General features: G+C 47.0%; 1 protein-coding gene across 2 annotated transcripts in view; it reads right to left on the bottom strand.

Annotated features, from left to right (window-relative positions):
• Positions 1–475: 475 nt before the first annotated feature.
• LOC121569731 (parvalbumin-7) overlaps positions 476–14,952 on the bottom strand; it is a 56,784-nt gene continuing 42,307 nt past the window's right edge. Inside the window, exons 1-5 of one of the 2 annotated variants that reach the window (XM_041880886.1) lie at positions 12,581–12,687; positions 8,010–8,078; positions 1,651–1,783; positions 1,249–1,358; positions 476–1,133 (exon numbers count right to left, since the gene is read on the bottom strand). In XM_041880886.1, the coding sequence (XP_041736820.1) occupies positions 1,108–1,133; positions 1,249–1,358; positions 1,651–1,783; positions 8,010–8,070 (330 nt within the window). In that variant the 5' untranslated portion in view covers positions 8,071–8,078; positions 12,581–12,687 and the 3' untranslated portion in view covers positions 476–1,107. Of the gene's footprint in view, positions 1,134–1,248; positions 1,359–1,650; positions 1,784–8,009; positions 8,079–12,580; positions 12,688–14,952 lie in introns of those variants that run through there. The other variant, XM_041880887.2, reaches the window with a different exon arrangement.

Raw genomic sequence — 14,952 nt, 5'->3', positions numbered from 1 at the left:
GCATTATTAGACAGGCTAGCCTCGCTAAATAGGATGACTAAAGACAGTACAGTATGGGGAGCACAGAGATAACGTTAGATGGTCTGGCTGGCTGCTACTGCCTGAGCAGAGATGAGATGATGACTTTAAGGAATGAAAAATAATAAAGTCCGTCTTCTGTAGTGTAATATTGGGATGGAAACTCAAAACTGAATACATTTCAACTCTATATCTGACATGGTACAGGTGTCTTATTATTTTAAGCCTATAACCATGTGAATGAGGGGTATACTTTTGTTTCAAAGTATATTTGTTTAAGACTACCAATCACTCTGTGTGACCCTGATTTAGCCCACTGCAGTAAAAGGCAAAATATAACCGTGAATACTTTTTTTGTAATCGAACCGACCTCAAAAACCACTAATCGCTCAGCACTACCAATCAAAGAAGTGAAGGAGACAAACAGAGGAAGCATTAAAGGAAGCATCGGAGTGAGTCAGTTGTTCTTGAGGCATTTCTTTATTTTATTTTGTTCTTTCACAGCTTGACCTCTTTCATCTTTTGGTGTGTTTTTACAACAGCTCATTACCAAAGGAGAGAGGGATGGAGGGATGGGGAGGAAAGGAAAGGAGGGGAGCAGTGCCAGAAAGTTGAAATAGAGATAGAAGAGAGAGACAGAAACAAGGGACAGAGAAAGAGAAAGAGTGGGGGAAGAGGGAGAGAGAAAACGGGGGTGAAGTAAAATCAACTCAAAGGAGATATGACTTTCTCTCATTTTGAAATATCTACATTATTATTTTAACTTGAGGTTATTGGCCTTCCAGGTGGTCTGATAACTATACATAAACAGAAACACATATGCTTGTATAAAAAGGAAAAAATAAATAGGGTGGGGGTTGTGGGTGGGAGTGGGGGAGAGGGGTAAGTTAGCGGGGTGGGGGGGCGGGAGCCACGACCCCCTTCCTCCAGTGCAGTAGTAGTAGTGCGCTTGAGTGGGAGAGAGCTGGGTGTCAGTGAGGGTAGGTGGAGGGATGAGGGGGGTGTGTGGGGGTCGGCTGCAGACTGGGAGAGGGGGAGTGAGTGTCGGGGCCGGGTGGTGGAGCACTAGTCGGTTTAGGGAGGAGTCTATTACTCGTGCACCAGGGCAACAAACTCTGAAAGAGAACAAGAAGAGACAAGAGGTTAGAACACTCTGTAGACTCTGGTCTGATTACGCTGTGATGACACAGGTGAGTACGTGTCCGTCGGTCAGAGAGATAGTTTTCTTACCGTCGATGCCGATCATGCCGTCCCCGTCCTTGTCGGCTTCGTTTAAGAATGCTTTGGTTTCTTTATCGGTCAGGTCCCTGCCGTCTGAGGCGAATCCCTTCAGTACGAACCTATGGACAACAGCAGGAGGGCAGGGAGACTTGAGTACAGACAGTGCAACAATTAGGAACGCTCTGGTGCCTAAACAGTTAACCATGAGTATGTGTATGTGGGATGCGGATGCATGTCCACGTGGTCACTGGTCAGTCACCACACGCTGTATTTTGTTTAATCAATCAAGGAGTGTGTGGTCAGTCAAAGTGTCGGTGTGTGTCTCTGTCTGTGTTTTTCTGTGTCTCTGTGTATGTCTGTCTCTGTGTGTGTGTGTCTCCCTGTGTGTGTCTCCCTGTGTGTGTCTCTTACTTGAGCTCCTCCTCCTCTATGAACCCGCTGGCGTCAGCGTCCAGCACCAGGAAGGCTTTCTTCACATCATCAGCTGACTTGGCCTTCAGACCCACCATCTCAAAGAACTTCTTATGGTCAAACGAGTCAGCCGCTGCACGGCATAATGGACACACAGTTTAGTGAACACACACACACACAAAGTACAAAAAACTACATGGGTGACTGCCTGGATACAACACCCCAGAGGCTAAACGTTAATGCCAAACAAGCCTTAATTAAGAAATTACTATTTTTACACTGTGATGCGGCGTTTGTCTGTGTGTACATGTATCTGTGTGTGTGGATTCAGAGCTTGTGTTGTGCCAGTGGTCACATCAATTCTATAGGTCAGAGGACTGTGCCAACCCCAGGACTAGCTGGCATCCTCTGGCAGATGTGTTACACAATACCAGTTATTATAGAATCATAATTATGTCAGATGTGATGTGTTATTACAGTATAATTATGTCAGATATGATGTGCTATTACAGTATCATAATTATGTCATATATGATGTGTTATTACAGTATCATAAATATGTAAAAATGTGTTGATCCCATAAGGCTCTGGTCAAAAGGAGTGTACTATAGGGAATAGGGTGCTATTTGGAACACATCCAATGTGTCTGTTGGACCAAGGGGATCTACCCGTTAAAACTTTAGTATAGAGAACACATATAAGCCACTAATGTGCAATACAAGAAGTGAATTTGTAACGATCCCGGCAGTCTGAGTCGGGTTCTGTCTGGTGACTAGTTTTTCTGTTCGTGGTCTCCAGTTTCCCGAGGGTTCGGGAACGCTCCGGGGAGCTCTCTTGATTTCCGCACCTGCATCCCATCAGCAATCTGCACACCTGGTCCTGATCATCACCCTTCTTAGGCTCTGGCCTAACATCCAGTTCCTGCCGGATCGTTAGCCATGAACAGTATGTTTGTCCGTGTATCAGCCTTGGAACATCTAGCGTTAGTTTTGTTGTTTTGCACCTTGTTGACTTGCTGTGTACTTACCTCCGTTTTGTTCTGTCTGCAGTCTCTCACCCGGAACCTTCACCCAACCTCTGCCTGATGGTCGGCGGCTGCCGAGCCATACTGGACCTACCACTGCACCCTCAACAACCCATCCACGCCACCGCTCTGTTCCCTGGATTATTCAGCCTCACTCGGGAATCTATTAAATAAACACTCACCTTTGTCTCAAAGTACCTTGTCCTGGTCTGCTTCTGGGTTCTGGCTTAGTAACCGTGACAGAACGATCCGGCCAGTAATGAACCCAGCGGACCTGGACTCTGTTCGCCATGCCATTACCCAGCAGGAGAAGATGTTGGGCCATCATAGCACGGTACTACAGGAGATCGCGTTGTCAGTTCGGAACCTTTCTACCGGTCTGACGGAGGTCCAGAACCAACGCAAGTGTCCGGTGGAGGATCCACTACCGGTTTCACCCATCTCGCCTGCCGCTTCTGAAGCTGTGTCCTTCCGTGAGCCCAAGGTTCCGACGCCGGATAAATATGAGGGGGAGCTGGGAAGATGCCGTTCCTTCCTTATGCAGTGTGGATTAGTGTTCGATCTACAGCCCTACTCTTATGCCACAGACAAGGCTAGGATAGCCTTTGTGATTGAGTTGCTGCGTGGTCGAGCGCTGGAGTGGGCTTCAGCCGTTTGGGAACGACAGGATCCCTGCATGGCTTCATACCAGGGGTTCACGGCCGAGATGAGGAAGCTCTTCGACCATTCCGTCCGAGGGAGGGACGCAGCTAGGCGCCTGTTTTCGCTTCACCAAGGAACTCGCAGCGTGGCCGACTTCGTGATCGAGTTCAAGACGTTGGCTGTGGAGAGTGGGTGGAACGAGGAGTCTCTGCAAGCGGCCTTTTACCAGGGTCTGTCGGAGCAGCTCAAGGATGAGTTGATCTCCTATCCGGAGCCTAGTGACCTGGACAGCTTGGTAGCCTTGTCTATTCGGGTGGATAATCGAGTCCGAGAGCGAAGGAGGGAGAAGCAATGGGGTCCATCCAATCGATCAGCTTCTCAGTTCCCAGTCGGGTCGGGTGGTGGACCAGAACACGTCGATCATTCTCCACCACAAAGGATTAGTGGAGAGGTCCTCTCTCCCGATTCTGAACCCATGCAAGTGGGGCGGCACGGGTTAACCAAGGAGGAGCGTCAACATAGACGTAAGACCAACTGCTGCCTCTACTGTGGTAGCTCGGGACATTACATCTCCACTTGTTCCCGGCGGTCGTCAAACTGCCCGGCTCGCTAAAGTTGGGAGGACTTTTAGCGAGCCAGTTTCAACCTCTCAGTACCTCTGTCAGACCCCGTTTCCCGGCTACCCTTGTGAACAGGAATCAGAGCTTAGCGATTAACGCTTTTATCGATTCAGGTGCCGATGGAAGCTTTCTTGATGCCGAGTTGGTGGAACAGCTGGGGCTTTCCAAGGAGCAATTGCCGGAAGCCATTGAAGCGACCACTCTGAACGGCAGTAGTCTGGCACGTATCACGATGAGGACTGAACCGGTTAAGATGCGGTTGTCGGGGAATCATTCTGAGATGATTTCATTCTTCATTCTGCCGTCTTCCCATGTTCCTCTGGTCCTTGGATACCCCTGGCTGAAGGAACACAATCCCACGTTCGATTGGGTGACGGGCAAGGTAACGAGTTGGAGCCTTGATTGTCATGCTAACTGTCTCAAGACTGCCTGCCCCCATTCGGTTCCCAGTCAGGTGATTGAGGCTAAACCCCCCAGATTTGTCCCTGGTTCCCGAGACATATCACGATTTGGGGAAGTTTTCAGTAAGCAGAAGGCTCTGTCACTCCCTCCCCACCGACCATATGATTGTGCCATCAACCTGTTCCCTGGAGCTGTCTACCCCAAGGGAAGGTTATACAGTATCTCCCGACCTGAACGTGAGGCGTTGGAGACCTACATCAAGGAGTCCCTAGCTGCTGGTCTCGTTCGTCCCTCGTCATCACCCCTGGGGGCAGGATTCTTCTTTGTGGGTAAGAAGGATGGCTCTCTTCGACCGTGTATTGATTATCGGGGGTTGAATGACATCACGGTCAAGAACAAGTATCCCCTGCCCTTGATGAGTTCTGCCTTCGACTCCTTACAGGGTGCTACGGTGTTCACCAAGCTAGACCTACGCAATGCGTATCACATGGTCCGGATCAGAGAGGGGGACGAGTGGTTGACGGGTTTCAATACACCGATGGGTCACTTCGAGTATCAGGTGATGCCGTTTGGACTGACCAATGCTCCAGCGGTATTCCAGAGTATGGTGAACGACGTCCTGAGAGATATGATCGGTCTCTTTGTGTTTGTTTACCTGGATGACATTCTGATCTTCTCGAAGGAACCTTCCGACCACGTCCAGCATGTCCGGCAGGTTCTGCAGCGATTGTTGGAGAATCGCCTGTTCGTGAAGGCCGAGAAGTGCGAGTTTCACGCCCACACGACATCCTTTCTCGGGTACATCATCTCCAGGGGAGAGATTAGGATGGACCAGGAGAAGGTTAGAGCGGTTCTGGAATGGGCCCAGCCCGGTACGAGATTGCAGCTCCAGAGATTTTTGGGGTTTGCGAATTTCTACCGCAGATTCATCCGGGATTACAGCCGTGTGGCCGCTCCGTTAACTGCCTTGACTTCCAGTATCAGGACCTTCAAGTGGAATCCGGAGGCGGATCGAGCGTTTCTGGATTTGAAGAGGCGATTCACCAACGCACCGATTCTCTCTCAACCGGACACGGCCCGTCAGTTCGTCGTTGAAGTGGACGCGTCTGATGTGGGAGTTGGCGCCATCCTGTCGCAGCGATGCTCCACGGACAGTAAACTCCATCCCTGCGCCTACTACTCTCGTCGCCTTTCGCCTGCGGAGAGGAATTACGATGTGGGTAACCGGGAGCTTCTCGCGGTGAAACTTGCCTTGGAGGAGTGGCGCCACTGGTTGGAGGGGGGCGGAGCAACCGTTTATTGTCTGGACTGACCACAAGAATCTTGCTTACGTGCAATCGGCTAAACGTCTCAACTCCCGTCCAGGCCAGGTGGGCGTTGTTTTTCGGACGATTCAAGTTTTCCCTGACGTTCCGACCTGGATCTAAGAACGGCAAGGCGGACGCCTTGTCCCGGATGTTCTCCAAGACGGAGGAGAGTGGGTCCAAGACCGAGACAATTCTCCCCCGGAACTGCGTCGTGGGAGCAGTTATGTGGAAGATTGAGGAGGAGGTGCTGGCGGCCCTTCGGACTCAGCCCGGTCCCGGTAACGGTCCACCCGGTCGGTTGTTTGTGCCTGAGTCGGTTCGTCCTGCTGTCCTCAAATGGTCCCACGCCAGCAAGATGGCTTGTCACCCTGGCGTGGCTCGGACAATGGCGTTTCTTCGCAGACGCTTTTTGGTGGCCTGCCATGGCCGAGGATACTCGGGGTTTTGTTGCTGCCTGTCCAGTGTGTGCGCAGAATAAGAGTACCAATCGGCCCAGCTCTGGACTACTTCACCCCCTTCCTATTCCCCGCGACCATGGTCGCATCTGGCCCTGGACTTCGTCACTGGGTTGCCCGCTTCTGAGGGGAACACGGTCGTTCTGACTATCGTGGACAGATTCAGCAAGTTCGCCCACTTTGTGCCAATTGCCAAGCTTCCCTCTGCCTCGGAGACGTCCGAGATCCTGGTTAGGGAGGTTTTCAGGGTCCACGGTTTGCCCAGTGATATCGTTTCCGACCGTGGCCCTCAGTTTACCTCTGCTGTCTGGAAGTCCTTCTGTTTGGCCATTGGAGCTACAGTCAGTCTCACATCTGGTTTTCACCCCCAATCCAATGGTCAGGCGGAGAGAGCCAACCAGAAGATGGAATCCACGCTACGCTGTCTGGTCTCTTCCAACCCCACCTCCTGGGTCTCTCAGTTGCCTTGGGTTGAGTATGCCCACAATACTCTCCCTACATCTGCCACTGGGATGTCTCCCTTCCAGTGCCTGTATGGCTACCAACCTCCCCTGTTCCCTTCTCAGGAGAAGGAGCTCTCAGTGCCTTCTGTTCAGGCCCATATTCGTCGTTGCCACCGGACCTGGCATCGGGCCAGAAAGGCACTCCTTAGAGTTTCGGACCGGTATCAGCTCCAGGCGAATCGTCGCCGGATCCCCGCTCCCACCTATACCATCGGAGATAGGGTTTGGTTGGCCACACGGGATCTTCCGTTACGGACTGAGTCTAGGAAGTTGTTACCGAAGTTCATTGGTCCGTTTGTGGTGGAGAAGGTGATCAATCCAGTGGCAGTTCGACTCAAACTACCGAGGACGCTCAGAGTCCATCCCACCTTTCATGTCTCCTGCCTCAAGCCTGTCTTCCTCAGTCCTCTGTTGCCTCCTCCGCCTCCTCCTCCTCCTCCTCGGATGATCGGAGGTGGTCCTGCCTACACGGTGCGTCGCATCATGGATTCCAGACGGCGGGGCCGGGGTTTCCAGTATCTCGTGGACTGGGAGGGGTATGGTCCTGAAGAGAGGAGTTGGATTCCGCGGCGACAGGTCCTAGATGCTGACCTCATCAGTGACTTCTACCGCCTCCATCCTGGCGCTCCGGGGAGTCCGCCCGGTGGCGTTCGTCGGAGGGGGGGTACTGTAACGATCCCGGCAGTCTGAGTCGGGTTCTGTCTGGTGACTAGTTTTTCTGTTCGTGGTCTCCAGTTTCCCGAGGGTTCGGGAACGCTCCGGGGAGCTCTCTTGATTTCCGCACCTGCATCCCATCAGCAATCTGCACACCTGGTCCTGATCATCACCCTTCTTAGGCTCTGGCCTAACATCCAGTTCCTGCCGGATCGTTAGCCATGAACAGTATGTTTGTCCGTGTATCAGCCTTGGAACATCTAGCGTTAGTTTTGTTGTTTTGCACCTTGTTGACTTGCTGTGTACTTACCTCCGTTTTGTTCTGTCTGCAGTCTCTCACCCGGAACCTTCACCCAACCTCTGCCTGATGGTCGGCGGCTGCCGAGCCATACTGGACCTACCACTGCACCCTCAACAACCCATCCACGCCACCCGCTCTGTTCCCTGGATTATTCAGCCTCACTCGGGAATCTATTAAATAAACACTCACCTTTGTCTCAAAGTACCTTGTCCTGGTCTGCTTCTGGGTTCTGGCTTAGTAACCGTGACAGAATTATACCTTTACTAAGCATTATTAGCCTCTATTCAGTGTTTTCTTGTTGACACATTATGGGATGGTTTCCCATACACAGATTAAGCCTAGTCCTGGACAAAAAACAAACTCTTTCAATGGAGAATCTTCATTGAGAATGCTTCTTAGTCCTGGACTGTTCCTAAATGTGATGTAAGAAAATAAAATGAAGTTTGTTCACCTGCGAATGCGTCTAGGGCTTTCTTGATATCGGCAGCGTTGAGAATGCTGTTCATCGCCATCTCGGCAGCTGGAACGTTAAGAAAGAGGGGGAGAAGAAGGAAGGAGGAGAAGAAAAGGGGGGAAAGAAGTTGAACACAAGGGTACATGAGAGCAAAGGGAACAGAGAGAGACATTCTCATATTACACTGCTGAGACTTGTGAACTGGAGCAAGAAATCAGGGCGAGAGCGAGATATTGAGAGAACGAATTAGAAAGGAGGGAGAGGAGGAGAAAATGGAGGAGGGGGTGGGGGGTGCTCAGTTCTCCATTTAGTTTTTGCGTGCTTTTTGGGAGGGGGTTGAGGTTGGGGGTATTATAAGAGAAACGTGGCAGGTCTCCAGGCGTCTACTCAGCAGGGTTAGCGCCATAGGATCTGAGCCTTATGCTGTGTCGGACATACCATAGAACAAGAGCTAGAGCTGTGGAGCTAGGAGGCCGTTGGACATACCACAGAACAAGAGTTAGAGCTGTGTAGAGCTATCGAGTTGGACGGGGGCTCCATATGTCTTACACTTTGAAAGGCGAGCTGTGTGTGTGTCCAAACCCCTTGGCCCTGTGTGTCCGACCTTGTGTGCCATTGAAGTCAATTGCTTCATACTTACAAATGTATCACCATACCCTTCCTAACCCCCCCCCCCAGCCCCCATCTGTCTCCCAGAAGAGGAGAGGCGAGGAGAGGAGGAGGAGAGGAAAGGAGGAGGAGAGTTGGGGAGCGAGTGGTGTTGAGAAGGAGTGATTGAGGAATGGATTAGTGGGTTGAGGTGTGGTTGCCGTGTGGTTGCCGTGTGGTTGCCGTGCTATGATATCGTGCAAGGGCAATTTATACATCTATCTTTGGATTCGTTTACGTCTGTAATGGCCCCTTAGGGGTGGCCCTGCTCCAGGGTGTCAGGACTGCAGGGCCAAGTAGGGTGCTCTAAGATATTTCCCTAAGACACTGCTGCAGCAATGGCTCATGGGATAAGTGAGAAAAAAGGCCCAGCTAGACATATATAGTACAATAGAGCTCGCCAGCTTGTAGTCCTAAAATACGGAAATGCGTTGCCTCTGGTTCGTTTGGCCGTTTCTATGGGGGAAATTAATGGGGGAAGAATGGGGTTTTGGGAAAAACGCCGAAAATAAGGTCTGAGGTTATCACAGGCTTAGGAGATGTTTTGTTCTGTGAGATAATATCAGTTAGTTAACATGGCCTTTATGAATTATCACATGTTGACATTTGGCATCCCCATGTTGTCACATTTATTTCACATGAGATCAAGTTTTCACGTGCTCACATGTTGTCACGTTGTCACACCCTGACATAGAGATCTCTAGTTGGTTTGGTCAGGGTGTATATATATGGGTGTGAATATCTAGTATGTGTATTTCTATGTTGGCCGGGTGTGGTTCCCAATCAGAGGCAGCTGTCGATCGTTGTCTCTGATTGGGGATCATACTTAGGTAGCCATTTTGCCTACCTATGTTGTGGGATCTTGTTTCTGTTTGGCTTGTTGGATGTTTAGCCTTTTGAACTTCACGTTCTGTTGGATTTGATATTTTGTCGGTGTTTATATAATAAACTACTATGTACGCATATCACGCTGCACCTTGGTCCGATCCTTTACACGACGAACGTGACACACGTGGAAATCTTGCATCCCCATGTTATCACATTAATTTGACATGTGATCACACGATAACATGTTTTCACATGTGATCACGTGAAATTCATGTGGTTTTTCCGTAAGGGTTATGTGCTTTATGTGCTTGTTTTGATTACATAAATGCTTCAAAATTCACAAAAAGTGACATTAGCTGATGAAGATGATCTCATAGAACAAGACATATAAAGTCTCCTAAGCCTGTGTTTACCACAGACCTTACTTTGCCGTTTATCCAAAAACCCAAAAAAAAAACATTCATTTTCCCATAGGCTTTGGCCAATGAGCCATGGTGGAGTTAGTGCCTACAAAAAGACGCCATTACTATTGCTCTCTATAGGAGCGTACAAGACCCTATTTAGTAGTTAGCCTCTTTCCACAGTTTGTCCTATGCGAATGCCTTAACAGTCAGCCTCATCTTATTGAGATCTAGCGCTTCCTTTCACCCAACCCCTTTCCAACACTCCTCCATTTGGCTAACCCTTTGGCTCCAATGAAAAGTATAAATATGAAACCCTCATTTTTTTCCTGCGTGAGAGCTGGCTGTGCCCTTCTTCTCACCCAGAGGTGAGGGAAACCCAACCGCGCTTCAGGAGAACGGACCGACTCCTAGCCTTCATTACAACAGCTGCATAGTGTGTGTGTGTGTGTGCGTGCGTGTGCATGTTTGGAGGAGGGGGTTCTGGGTCTAGGCAGGCCGGGTGTGGGTGAGGAGAGCAAGGAATCAAGGGAGAATGTACTTGCGTCTCAAGAAACTCGAGCCCCTTAAGTTAAGCCCCCTCGATCTCAGTTTACTATAGCATGTGTATGTTTGTATGCGGTCGTTTCTAGTGTCAGTGTGCGAGTGAGAGTGTGTGTTTGTATGTATGAATGTGTTGCTTTGCTAATATGTCTGTGACGTGTGTGAACTTAGATTTGATCTGTGTGCTTGGTATAGGTTAGGTGTGCACATGGGGGGGTTATGAGTGTGTGTGTGTGTGTGTGTGCATGCTCCCATGGGGCAGGGATGAGTTTGTGTGTGTTTGTGTACATGCATTATGTACGTCTGTGTGCTGTTGGTGAGATAATGTTTTGTGACTCTGGACTCATATACCCTGTAGGGCTCTTACTTACAGCTGATTTTACATTTAAATACCCACTATGTGAATCAGAATGATTTAAACGCAACAAACTGGGACTCTGCTTGTTTTAGCCTACTGTCCAGCAGAAGCATTTTATTGGAGGATTTTGATTCAGAATGATAGCCAACTTGTAAATGAATTGTTGAAAGTGTGTAAAGAACAGCTCAAATGGGTGGCTACAACACAATGCTGTAGCTCCAAGGGTAATGATGTATTTAGTTATGGCTGCTATCTTGTGCTAAGTGTATCCAATCTAATGTTTGGTATTCACGGTCCTTCAGAACAAATGCTATTGATTCTGCAAGTCATTGATTTCATTATAAAAAGTGGAGTCAGCCTCTCTTGTCATGGTAACAATATCAAAACCCAAAGAGCAGTGATCCGAGTGGCACGGCCATAATAACAACACCCAGATGGATTGTGGGGGATCATCTTTGGACATATCAAAAAAGTCCACTATCTTATCTCACAGCATGGTGCTGAAAAGAACTGCTGAGCTACCTACCTACTGTACCGCCACAGTACAACTGAACAATCAGACCTGTGTTCGAATACGTTATCTGTACTTGACCAAATCTGACTGTAGCAATGGAACCAATAGAGCGGTCCCAGTGCAAACCTTGCCCACCTGGTTATCCAGGTAGGTTAATGCAAAAAATATTTCAAATAGTATCTGAAACCAGGTCTGGCTACCACAATTCAATGACTAAGTAGCTACAACAACAGGCATTGTGTAGTAGTATCCTGGCTGGTACACAAAGGTACAGCTGTGACTCGCAGTGTAATAATGTAATCTTATCTAATCAACTAATCACATAATCTCATAACTCCATCTGGGACAATGGGACAATCAATAATCTACATGCAAATGCCAAACATGTCAATAATGAAACCACGTCACGAGACATTTACATAAAACACAAACAGAATAATATACTATTATTCAATAAATAAAAATGTGTAAATCGCTTAAGCTACTCATTAGCATTTAAAGCAACATCTAAAGTCTTTAAGTCATACATATTTCATCATAACACACAAACAACACGTTTTATGCGTACCAAATGGCACCCTTTCCCCTACAAAGTGCTCTACTTTTGACCAGGGCCTTATTTGGTCTTGGTCAAATGTAGTGCACTATATAGGGAATAGGGTGCCATTTGGGACACATCTATTATTTGTCTCTGTTTAATTAACAGAGGCTATAGCCACTAAAATAGTTCACTGACACTCCATGAATATACATTAACATGGAGATATGAACACATGAGTATCATGCAAATGCATTAATCATTCTCAACGACTCAACGTAATCACATACAGAATGATAATGAGGGAAGGTTAGCAATTTGCACCATACTTAGTTAATGTCCTCTTCATCATTGTTGAACGGTTTGGTCATTTTGTTCATATTCTTTATACAGTAGCTATTCACATTATACAACTAACTAACACCACAAATTGCACCTGTTCATGCTATTTTCCAACATGTAACCGCCATACTTAAACAACAGCTTGCGTAGAATTTTGACATGTTTTTCCCAAAGTAGTTGTTAGTAAGTGTACTGCAAAACTGCCTAAAATTGAATTATTTATCTTCTCTACTGTGGTGACCAATTCATGTTATTACTAGGGTTGGGGTCAATTCCATTTCAATTCAGGAAGTAAACTGAAATCCCAATGTTTACTTCCTGAATTGGCTGAATTAAAATGGAATTAAAATGGAATTGACCCCAGCCCTGGTTGTTGCCCAAAGCACGCAGCCTTACCTGAGTTAAGGTGAGGAGTAGTATGGAGGAGACGGAGAAAGGGGCCAGAGAGGTGGGGTGGAGGTCTGATAAAGAGACGAGGGTCCACTCCTTTCTTTTTTATACCCCTCCCCTCCGCCTATTTTAGGAGGGAAAGATGGAAACCCTATCGCTTCCCTTAACCACACTTAACTAATCAAACCCCTGCTATTAATAATTACCTGCTCAGTCTCGAGCACCCATTCCACCTGACACCTTTTTCTTTACTCTCACACTTTCTCGCTTCCCTCCACCCATCTGAATTTCTTACACCTCACGCTCAGGGGGCTCTATCCTTCGATCCTCCTTTGATATCTCTCTTTCTCACAAACTCTCTCATTTTGCATTTTCTCTCTCTCTTTCCTCCTCTCTCTGTCACTCTCTTCATCTCCTAAGCCTTTCTTTCTCTCCAACTTGCCCTGTCTCTCACACTTAACCATTCTCAAAGCAGAGAAGGGTAGTAGTTCTGTTACATGTATTTGAAATACGTATTTGAATTACTTCTGAGTATTTTGTATGTGTAATACATTGGGCTGAACTACAGTCCAATGTATTTTCTAACAAGATATTTTCGAAAGCTGTAATTTTCTAAATACAAAATACTTTTCTATACCATTTCTTTAAAGAAGTTAAACATTTTGTGGCCCCCTTTCACCCTACATTGGTATCAAAAGTTTGATGTCACTATGGTGTGATAAGAGTGTCTCCTAAATTAACTAAATGTAAATGTATATGTAAAAAATAACAATTGCAAGGCATGCTGAGTATTATTCTAATGAGCGCCGCCCCGAAACAAGGTCAATGACAATAGCAAGTGTGCTTTGCAGTTGTTCATTTTCACATATACATTTATATTTTGGTCATTTAGCAGACAGTGCATTCAACTAAGGTAGATTAACAACAACATATCACAGTCATAGCAAGTAAGAATTTTCTGTAACCGTTACTGAGAATGTTGTTTCTGTTCGGTCGTTTACTTGCAAAAGTAGCTTATATTTTATTTTGATACATTGGTCTTTAGGGTATTTTGTAGTTGTATTTTCTAATTGTAATGTATGCCCATCCCTATCTCAACATCTCTCTCATCTACCTTTCCTTGTCATGGGGGATTGAAACCATCAGCCAACTTCCTTAATCCATCCCTTTACATCCACCTTCATTATCCTATTCTTGTTTTGTCTGTCCCTAATTAATCTATATATAGCAGACACACGGCAAGGCAAAGCTGAAGGAAATACCTGAACAATCATTACTTCTTTTGACGTCCATGATCTTAACTGTAACTGAAATCTGATATCCGTGGGCACCTTATGCTCTATGCTCATATGAGTTTGTAGCATCTTCATTTGACCAGTATTGTTGTAGCAAAATAATTCTGCAGCAACAGGATTTGAACGTTTAGTCCATAATGTTGCTTGATCGGTGGTTAGGCTATTAGCTGGTCAAAATTAGGCTACATGAAAAGTGCAATACTGTTAATATAACCGTGTTTTAATGCGAGTTCTCAGTGAATTTATATAAATCATGAAGCTCATCTGCATTTCCTGCGGTGCAGGAAAATACTCAGCAACAAAAAAGTGATCAAATTAAGATCCTACATATGTACAGTGTAGGTGTGGTCAAAATTAGTGCACTATATAGGGGACAGGGCGTCATTTGGGACGCAGTTTATATTACTTCGTGTGGAAAGAATCCAAACAGGGTCTCGGCATCATCTAACCATAAAACACAGCGGCTTGGTGGGTCAGATCACTCTGGTTCAGGCAGCACCCCCTCAGGAATCTCTAAAGCCTGTCACATATAGATATGTATTACTGATTATGGCTGTACCAGTGGACTGCACACATCAGCTGTTTCCATGTCTGAGATATTATTGAAGTGTGTGTGGGGAGGGGGGTGGATTGTGTGTGTGTTTGTGTATAGTGTGTGTGTGTGTATGTGCGTGCATGCGTGCGTATGCATGCGTGTGTGTGTGCTCTTTGACCTTTGAAAAGGTGGGTTTGAAGGCAGAGATGGAGACTGCGATGTGGGCTGTGGTGCTACTGTATTGTACTTAAAGAGAGCAATAAACAGGTTTACTATTGGAAATGATCAAATCAAATTGTATTGGTCACATACACATATTTAGCAGATGTTATAGCAAAATGCTTGTGGGGAGGCAGTGGTGGTGTGGGTCACTGAGCTCCCATGTATAAATATACTGGGACATGGTGTGATGAGGAGGGGGAGGGATTTGCTGCTCTGTAGGGGACCTCAGTGACTGCTGCTATTAAACCTTACCATATCTCAATGGGAATGTTTATGGAGCAGATGCTGTACTTTTTAAACAACCTGATAAAGTTTTGTTTCTGGAA

Source organism: Coregonus clupeaformis, chromosome 7 (assembly GCF_020615455.1).
Source record: "Coregonus clupeaformis isolate EN_2021a chromosome 7, ASM2061545v1, whole genome shotgun sequence".
NCBI classification, from domain to species: domain Eukaryota; kingdom Metazoa; phylum Chordata; class Actinopteri; order Salmoniformes; family Salmonidae; genus Coregonus; species Coregonus clupeaformis.
This window is presented reverse-complemented; position numbering and strand designations above follow the sequence as displayed.